Genomic DNA, 10,360 nt, shown 5'->3' with positions numbered 1-10,360 from the left:
AGAACACAGGTGTCCCCAACAAGGGTGGCCGTACCATGTTGAGAATCGTCAGTACATAGGTTGTGATGTTCTCATGGCCATGGTTTTGCATCATCTTTTTGTCAACCACCACCAGTGTCTCCACATTGAGTTCTTCATTTCCGTGGTACTTCAGAAGAGCACGCTTATGCCGTAAGCAAGACTGATACTCATCGGGCAAGATGAAGAGGTCTTCGCTGGGAGGCTGGGGCATATCTACGGAGGAACACATGGACGGCAACTTAAAGCAAGACCATGGTGAGAGTCGTCAGAAACCGGCCTGAACCGTGAGTGCTCATGATAAAACCATAATAACCTTGAAACTGCTATTGTGGAAACTTGAGCTAAAGTAGAACCCTAACTAAAATACAGTTGGTATAGTCTAGTAGCCATGGAAATCAGCTGTATTTGCCCCCTTGTGCAGATTGTTCCTGATGTAAAACGATGGGGGGGGGGGATGCTGGCTCTAAAGTGCTCCGTCTAGGTTCAAAGGACTTAGGCACAGGGACCTGTGGGCTCCTTAGCAGAGGTACCGGTGGGGCAATGACCAAGAAGGGCTGGCTCGTGCTGATGATCCGGCAGTTTTTAAGTTGGCCTCTGCATCTGAACACATAAGAGATCTCTCTAGCATTGTTTCAGATGGACTACAAACTTCTGGGGGCAGCTCCTCCTTACTGAAGAGCTTACTTTCCTAAAAAGCACCATAAATATTGACCTAATTAATTAGAAGTCAAAATGTACTCCATCCTCTTGAAAGGATGCCTTCGAAAGTATTTTGGGCATTTATAATCATTAAATTATCATAGTGTTCTAGTGTTCCGTGTTTTAAAAAGTAGGCTTAATGGCTGCCTCAGAAAATGTGGTTTAGAACTGTTTCATGTGAGGGGCCAGCAGATGGTGTGGTGGTTAAGGCTCTGGACTCCCACATGGCTGACTGCGGTTTGAGTCTTGGACCTGGAGGCTTGCTTTCTCACTTTCTCTTTCTCTGGGGAGTGCATATGTCCTATAGCAAATTCAAAATAATAATAAATAAAATTAAATAAAAAATTCTCAATTCTTAAAAAAAAGAATTGCTTTGGGACCAGCAGTTGACATAATGGCTGTGTCGCTAGACTCCCATGTAGTCGCACACGGTTTGAGTCCCAGACCTGGTGGCTTAAACTCACACCGGGCACATGTGCGTGCATGCCCAAGATCCTGAAGAGAATGGAGGAGGCGGGATTGCGGCATGGTCATCCTCCCTGGGGGGTGATTTCTCGCTTTCTGTCTCTCTGTCTCTCTCTGTCTTTCTGGCAAGCGCACGTGCCCTATAGCAAAAACCTCTCCCAAAAATAATAAAATAAAAAAGGGTAAAAAAGAAGTGTTTCAGGGACCAGCAGTTAGCGTAATGGCTCTGTCGCTGAACTCCCATGTAGCTGACCACGGTTCGAGTCCTGGACCCGGTGGCTTAAACTCATGCTGGGCGTGTGTGCATGCATGCCCAAGATCCCGCCGAGAGGAGAATGGAGAAGGGATTGTGGCGCGGCTATCCCCCCCGGGGGGGGGATTTCTCGCTTTCTAGCTCTCTGTCTCTCTCTGTCTTTCTGGTGAGTGCACATGCCCTATAGCAAAATCCTCTCAAGAACAAACAAACAACGTTTCATGTAAGAGTTGTCTTCAAAAAGTCACTTATTTAGGTGGCATGATCCATTTTGATATGGAAAAGGATTTCACTATGAAAGTATTCACTGAAGGTTAGAGGTGAGAGTTTGTCTGACCTGTACTCACATCCAGCGCATTTTACCCCTGCTACAAACACTTGCAAACCTAAATGAGCATGTGGAAGACTAACACTGAGCGGGTACACTGGCTGGTGCTTGCTCATCATTTCCCATCGTGTTCACACAGCTCATACAGCCTGGACCACACCAGGAGCAGTCCACGTGCAGCTCGCTCCGTCTCCCCAGCCCTGCCACGAGGCCGTCTAGAGCAGGGACGCGCTGCACTAACTTGCAGACCACTGGCTCTCTCTGCATTGCCGCTTAAGTTCAGGGGCCACAGTCGCTAAATTCCACCTCAGGGCAGACATGCTTTGAGGGAAACGAAGCGGTTTTCACCAGCTTCCATCAATGTCCAGATTATTGCATGCACACAAGGAATCGCCCTTACATACATTTCTTGCGTCTTCCACAGAAATGCTGCTTTTGTGAGAGTCCTGGGTGAAGGCCACCGCCGAGCAAGTGTCCGTTGGCCGGCTCTGGCTTCCGGGACACCAGCACCACCTCGCTGGCCTCAGGAGCCCGGGAAGACACGGATCTCTTGTACAGTACATGGGAGGGCAGGCCGCTGCCAGCAGAGCCGGGGAGCTTCCCCGCTAGGTGTGAAGGAAGGGGCTGTAAGAAGTAATCCGCTTCTTCTGTTCTGATCAGGCCTGACTGGAAATTCGGAGAGAGAGAGGCAGAAAACCTGATTACACGTTCAAGACGGAGACACGGCTGACCCTTAGGTGTTTTCCGACTTCTCTCCTGCACAGGCTCTCCTTCTGGGGTGCAAACACTGAAAGGGCTGAGACCTGGGCTGAGAACTAAGGCTGGCAAAGGCCCCGACATGCATGACCTCGGACCCTCTCACTGGTAGTGGGGTCGAACCCAAACTCTTTTGACCTGAGAAGGCCCTCGTACTTGCACACCTGTGTCCTCAGAAACAACCACTTACCTGGGAGAATTTCCCAAACCAGTAACTAGCCACAGAGATCACACAGCTGTCCTCAGTCAGTCACAGACACGTGTGTTTAAACCGTGTCCCAACAGAGAAAGGCCATGCTGCAGCCAATCCAGTAGCTTCTGCCCCTCACCTGACTGCGGCGACTCTGTTCCCTTTCCTCCCAATAAATGGTATTCGACCCCGTGGTAGCCTGGAGCTCCTCAGGACCAGTTCTGGGATTGTCTGATGCCCAACTGTTCTTTGCTCAGTTAAAAACTGCTAAATTGGCACCAGCAGTTAGCGTAATGGCTATGTTGCTGGACTCCCACGTAGTCGACCGCGATTTGCGTCCTGGACCCAGTGGCTTAAAACTCACACCGGGCATGTGTGCGTGCGTGCCCCAGCACCAGCAGTTAGCGTAATGGCTATGTTGCTGGACTCCCACGTAGTCGACCGCGATTTGCGTCCTGGACCCAGTGGCTTAAAACTCACCCCGGGCATGTGTGCGTGCGTGCCCAAGATCCCGAGAGGAGAAGGGATTGAGGCGTGACCATCCTCCCTGGGGGGTGATTTCTTGCTTTCTGTCTCTCTGTCTGTCTGGCGAGCGCACACACCCTATAGCCAAAATCTCTTAAAAACAAAACAAAACAAAACAATAACAACAAAAAACTGCTGAATTAACTTTGTCTAAGTTTTCCCTTTAACAAAAACTGAATCTAGTAACAGAGGGCTGGAAGCATAGCAAAGTTAGGAATTCAAGTCAAGAGCAATGAAGTCCGAGGAAGATTGTTTCCACCGTTTATACATGCCATTAAACAGTGCCACAATTTTATAACACTTGACCTACTCCTATAGAACGTCAAGGTATGGCTTCGAACTGATTCTTTACTACCACACAATCGGTATGACGGTGGTGCTGGTTTTTCCAAAGGTATTTAGACAATGTAGCACGCTGGTGGACACCGACGGAGAGGCTGACACGAGGTGGCTGTTCTAGTAAGCCCTGATTTAGGGAGCCTGGTGATTCTCGCAGGGGAGTTGGGGAGACTCCTCGCATCACTGAACACCACATGAAGTGCTATGCTGGGCCGGGTGGCCGAATGGGTTGAGCCTCCGCACATTTGGAACGCTGGCCTACAGGAGCATTTCTCAGAGCTTGGGAAAGGGCCAAATAGGACTTCAGGAGGAAAGCAGGTGGCGGTGGGAGGTAGAAAGAACTGGCTGACCACAGTGGGAAACAGCATTGGCCACACTGCTGCTCCTCAGGGGGTGGAGAGGACAAAGGCCAACTTGGTGAACAATCAGGGAAGCCATCAGCACCTGTCAGGGGGGAACCTCCTGGGGCCCCAATACCACCTGGCCATGGAAAGGTGAAAGGTTTGGGATTTGTGCCCTGGGCCCTGGCAGAGGTAGAGACAGGCTCTCCTGCAGAGCTCTGCTGAACGGCTTGGTACCTTTTTGACCTTGAGGAACTCTGCCAAGTATGGGAGAGTGCAATCGTGCTGTAGATGGCTTCTACCTGGGAACGGCCCGGTTGGGCACTGCACAGTGGCCAGAGCCAGTCTGGTTCCACCTTTTTGCATTTCCGCCAGCAGCACGTGCGATCATCAAGGGATCGACCTTGTAAAATGGCAATACCCACATAGGTTTCCCATGTGATCAAAGGCAACAAGTTTAAATTTTAAACTAAAACAAAACAAAAAAGTTTTGCTTTAATAAAAAACACAAGCTTTTCATTTATGCAAACCAATTCTTGCTTTTTAAACTGCTGCTTTGGAGACAGTCAGACCCTTAAGAACCTAGAATAGATATCTTTCTGCATCTTTCCGCCAGTTGAAGTGAACTCTTGAAGGAGAACAGCCAGATGAGACTCACAACTCAGCATTTATCACATAGTTCTAGCATGTATTAGCTGTGTGACTTTTGATGACTTAATCTCTCTGTGCAACTTTATCTTTTAAGAAGTGGTTATAAGGACTGCTACTTGACATACGTTTGTAAGATTTAACAATAAATTTAGAAAGCATGGCCTGTAGTAAACATTTAAAAATATTTGCTGAATTAATGAAACAATATAAAATATCATGCTTAATTCTTAATGATCTCTGATTCTCTTCTGATTATTCGGGGGTCCCTGGGAAATTTTTCATTATGTAGTTTAACAGCCCTCTGATCGTCCGAGTGTTGGTATCGAGCCTCACAATCCTCCCAAACGCGCCTTTGGTTCCCTCTTTCTACGTAACTTTTTTATGTTTCTGGCTGCCTAAAGCACATGGGTTCTCTGTCAGTTGTTCCTGAATCAAAACCATGCCCTGCTTTCCCCCAGGTTCAAGGCTAAGTTCTGGGTGGCCACGGCTGAGAAGACTCGAGCCCCGGATAAGAACATTGCAGCTGGCAGACTTTAAAATTTGCATTAACAAAATGGTCAAACATACTTGTTTCATTAGTAATTTTATCTGAGTTAACATATTCTACATTTAAGTAACTCCCAACTTCATGAAATATTAGAGCAGACACTGATGAGACTGATATCTTTATATCCCTTGATAAGCAACAGATAATGAAAAGTACAAAAAAAAAAGTTACCCCACAGCTTGTTGCTTCATGGGTTTCTAGCTTAATTAAAAGATTAGGCAAATCACAGAAGATTAACATTTCCTTATCAAAGTTTCTCTTTATTGAATCAAGAATGTTTATTTGGAAACTCATAAAACATCTAATGTGCACCTGACCGTGGCCCATAGTAACCACTGGGATGTCAGTGGGTGGATAATTAACTGGACTTCAGAGAGGCCACTGTCCTCCAAACTTTGCATGGGAGCCCTCCAAGGGCCTCCATCTCTATGGCTATTTCTGTACATCATTTTATACTGGGACCTCACCAAAACTCACGCTGCCTTCATGGGGAAGGGAAGAATGTGTATCATATTAATGCAGAGAAAATCTGGAAGGAAAATATTGAAGCTTAAAAGTAGAATGTTTACTGCATTATATTTGCTGTTATTCACAATTGAAAGTTGGTAGTTTTTTTTTTTTTGAGTGTAAAGTTTGTTGTTTTTTTTTTTTTTTTTTTTTTTTTGGAGAGTTCTTTTTTTATTTTTTTGCTATAGGGTGCGTGTGCTCACCAGACAGAAAGAGACAGATAGAGAGATAGAAAGCGAGAAATCACCCCCCAGGGGGAATGGCCGAGCCACAATCCCTTCTCCATTCTCCTCTCGGGATCTTGGGCACGCACGCACACGCTCCCGGCGTGAGTTTAAGCCACCAGGTCCAGGACGTGAACCGTGGTCGACTATGTGGGAGTCGAGTGACATAGCCATTACGCTAACTGCTGGTCCTGAAAGTTGGTAGATTTTGATTGTATACCTGTTGAGTTTTGTAAAAACTGTCCATAAAAGTTGCATAAGTAAAAAATACAATGGAAATGAAGAAGAAATGGATAAATGCCCAACCACTGAGCCTTACCCCCGCTGCCCTGGTTCTCAGCTGGTCTCAGTTGTTTTCCAAGAGGGTTAGTTACCAATGGACAGCAAAGGAGTGACTGGGCTGATCATGACAAACAGGCATTTTGATTCCCAAAAAAGTTTCACTTTCATTCTCCTCTTTTATCTTATTTCCTAAAGTGTGATTTGTTGGGGGAAATAGCCTACTCATTCTAGGTCTTAGTAGTCACATTTCAGAAACACTAGACAATTTCAACTTCCATCGAACCTTGATTGAATCCAAACTGCTTTTTACTTCCATGTAGCCCCAGGATCAAGCATGAACCTGGCCCAAAGCCAATCTGTCACTTGCCATGTAAACCCCAAACCACAATAAGTCTCATTGTGTGATTGCATCAGATGTTTTGAAAACCAAAATCTTTTAAGAAGTTAACCAAAAACTTTGCTACTTCTCCAAGATATTTTATATCTGATTCTTTTCGCTCCTCTCTCCTTGCACTTGGCCAAGGAAGGCACTGGGCTTCCTAACCTTTCCATTCCCATGGACAATGGGGCTGATGTGCTGGTCACAGGAATCACCTATTATTCCAAACCCAGATAAATCCAGGCTTCCATTTGCTCAGCTCTAAATTGGTCCCTTTGCAACTGCTTATCTGGAGACTTAAAAGACTAACACTTTGACACTTAACACTAACAAAGCTTCTGGTTGGAGTTGAATCTTGTTAATTTCAGCATCGTTCAAGTCATCCTAATCCACCAGAAAGGACTCAGGCTCCTGCTTCTTGCAAACCTCAGTTCCTACTTCAGCGATATCCGGTTGCATCTGTAACACCCGGCGCTGTTATTGGTACAGGGATGAAGAAGAGCGATGACTTTGGCAGCGCTGGAGGAAAGGGGCGCGGGACTGTGAAGGAATCAGTGGAAGGCTGACTGACAGCAGGCACAGATAGTCGTGTCTTCCTTTGTGTGAGTCTCGCCTGTGGGGAGGAGACTCAATCAGCCCTTCACCACTGGTAAGACGCAAACAAACACGACCCAAATTGAAGAGCTCTATTTAGATCTTGTAGCTTGGCTAAGCTGGACCAGTTTAGTGACCAGCACAACCAAACAACCAGACTTGGGAGAAGTGTCAGCCATGCAGACTCCCCATGCACTGTCACAGGATGGGCAATGTGCTGACTATGGTGCTGCACAGCTGTGCACCTGGGCCCTGAGCCAGTCAGGCTTTGGATGGGTGCCATGGCAGTGAGAAGGCTAGAGGATGCAGAGGTGTGATTTCAGAGTGCAACCTACAAATGCAAAATGATTATTCCTGGCTATTTCAAATAACCATTGACTGGGGACTTTTTCAAGGCTATTTCCGAGTCTGTATGTTCCTCTCTTGCCATCAGTATAAGTGTCTTTTTGTGTGTGCGAAAACCTCTTCACTGATGCTTTTAAAATTCAGTACTGTGAACGCCCACCTTTAAAGCCTTTAAAACATAAATTTTTGGGACCCGTAGTTGGCGTAATGGCTATGTAGCTGGACTCCCATGTAGTTGACCATGGTTCGAGTCCCAGACCGGGTGGCTTAAACTCACTCCGGCTGCATGTGTGTACATGCTCAAGATCCTGAGAGGAGAATGGAGAAGGGATTGTGGCTGGCCATTCCCCTGGAGGGTGATTTCTCACTTTCTGTCTCCCTGTCTTTCTGGCAAGCACATGCGCCCTATGGCAAAAACCTCTGCAAAAATAAGTAAATAAATAAAACATAAGTTTTCAAATTTTTTAATATGCAGTTATATTTGTTTATTATTTAAATTATGTCAAGATTTCTTGCTTTACTCTATAATTTTTTTCTCTAAGTACTGGGTTTTATTATTTTTGTTTAAGTTGATATATTTAGAGAGAGAGACTCACAATGGGGTCTTTCCTCTGTGATCTTCCCCCGGTCTTTGTAAGCCAGGATCAGGAACCCACATGTGCATCTGGCATGTTCAGGGATGTATTTCATTTCTCCATCCTGCCAGAACTATGGCCTCCAGGGTTCTAACCATGGTCAGCCACGTCGGATCTGTAAGGCTCTCTATTATGCGCAGGGCCTAACTCCTGCACTGTGGGGCTGGCTAGAGGACAGTGAGTTGTCTTTTTTTTTCCTTTTCAGAAGGTATGTGCATGCACTAGCGAGAGACAGAGACAGAGAGGAAGAGGCAAAGCTCCCTACCTCCCTGCCCCCAGTTATGCTGCAATCCCTTTTCCTTCATTTCTCCCAACTTTTGGAGTTTGGGGCACACACACCCACATGTCTGAGTGTTTCTCAAGCTGTTGGGTCTAGGACTCAAACCACATGATAGCCATGTGGGATCCAGCAAGGACACCCAGTGCGAACTCAACACTGCAGAAAGGCAAGTCGGCCACATGGAGGGAAGGCAGGCACAGCTGCGCCAGTCTGAAGTAGAAACAGACAAAGGCATAACGGGCACGTGAGGGGGCTTGGTGAAGACCGAAGCCATGCCTGCTGTGCCCAGCACCAACGGTCCCAAATGGCAAATGTAACATGAAAACAAGAACACAATACTCCTTGCTAATAAGCAGCCATTCAAAGAGACAGGAACATTATAATAATAAGTTAATTATAAAATAGATAATGAAGAATCTACTTATAAACAATGTGGCATGTTCTCATGCTGCACTTAGAGAAAACTAAACATTGACTGAGAGAATTTTTTTTTAAAGTAATGAATTATCTCCTATAAACCAAAAAGAACTTGTTGGAAATGATTTAGAAAGAAACTAATCAGTAGATTTTTAAAACAATGTGATTATTATTTTTTATTGTTTTTATTAATTTTTTTAATATATTCAATCACTATATATCATTACAGCATGCAAAACAAATTTTCCCAGCATGAATACAACGTGATTATTAAATTGAAGAAGTCTAGTAAGTCCAAGATTGGTTTTGGACCAAAATGGGTACAATGTATGCGAACGTAATGAATAAAAACATCTAAGCCACGAAAATAGGTAACATAACGAGATATGGCTGGTAATTACAACAGGAAAGCAAACTTCTCCTGGAAAGTAAGAGTTCTCACCATATACATTCTTACTTTCGATGGAGCATCTGCTATCCCATCTGCTGTGCTTTCCAATTCTACATCTTTCGGCTCAACCTTGCTGAACTGAAGTCTTAGAAGAAAAATCCTGGCCCATGCTGTCAATATGGCAGCACTAGCCCCATGCGGCTGGGCAGATTTAACTCGACATTACTTAAAGTAGATTAAAATTTAAAGTTCAATCCTCTAGTTGCTCAATAGCCACATATGGGTATTCAAGTTCAAGTTTAAATAAAATTTAAAATTTACTCCTATCACATGTGGCTAATAGCTACCATATTGGACCTGGAGAATGTTCTTTTCTTTCTTTTCTTTTTTTAAAAAGTAGTTGCCAGGGGATACGCGTGCTTGCCAGAGAGCGTCAGAGAAAGAGAGAAGAGGGAAAGTGAGAAAGTACTCTCATGGGTGTAGTCATGCCGCCATCCCTTCTCCTCCATCTTTCCCTCCACTTGGGATTTTGAGCACACGCACACTAGTCGTTTGCTCAAGCAGGTGGAGCAAGGATGCAAACTGCACCGTTGACCGCATGGGATCTGGCTGCCTCAGTCACCACACTACTGGCTGGCCCCAGAAGCTTCTATTATAGCACAAGCTTCTAGAGGACAGTGCTGCCCCAGAACAATGGTAATGGCCAGGTTTTTCAGAGCTTCCTTCTTAAGACAGGGTTGCTAGGTAAGTGAAAGGTTGTTCCAATATCCCTCCATGAAAAATAGTCCACATTTAGGAGCATTCTTAGACATCACACACTCTGACATTGTCATAATTGTCCCAGCTGTAATATTAGGAACCCACTATCCTAGACTGATTATTTAGTCAGACTGCTTTGGGATCACACAAAACACCTGAATTAAGAACAACTTGAACTTCAGTTCTCAGATTCTGTACCTACATATTCCCAAGACCAAAGAGAATACTTGGGCACATCCTCATCCAGTTACAGTACTGAATATATTGCTGGTGTCAAAGACAACCCAACCAAAGCATCCTGGATGGAGTATTGTAAGTGATTTGTTTATGGAGCCATATAACATTTAGACGTGAATTTATTCTGTGGAATATTGTGGAACAAATTCAGTCTTTCCTTCTGAGGAGTATGGGTATATTTGTTCATTCTTTCAC

General features: G+C 45.1%; 1 protein-coding gene across 1 annotated transcript in view; it reads right to left on the bottom strand.

Moving 5' to 3' along the window:
- ADAMTS16 (ADAM metallopeptidase with thrombospondin type 1 motif 16) overlaps positions 1–10,360 on the bottom strand; it is a 154,488-nt gene that overhangs the window by 100,613 nt on the left and 43,515 nt on the right. Inside the window, exons 6-7 of the mRNA XM_006168904.2 lie at positions 2,171–2,432; positions 35–234 (exon numbers count right to left, since the gene is read on the bottom strand). Of these exons, the coding sequence (XP_006168966.1) occupies positions 35–234; positions 2,171–2,432 (462 nt within the window). The remainder of the gene's footprint in view (positions 1–34; positions 235–2,170; positions 2,433–10,360) is intronic.

This window comes from Tupaia chinensis, unplaced genomic scaffold, assembly GCF_000334495.1.
Source record: "Tupaia chinensis unplaced genomic scaffold, TupChi_1.0 Scaffold146386_1, whole genome shotgun sequence".
Classification (NCBI taxonomy): Eukaryota; Metazoa; Chordata; class Mammalia; order Scandentia; family Tupaiidae; genus Tupaia; species Tupaia belangeri.
This window is presented reverse-complemented; position numbering and strand designations above follow the sequence as displayed.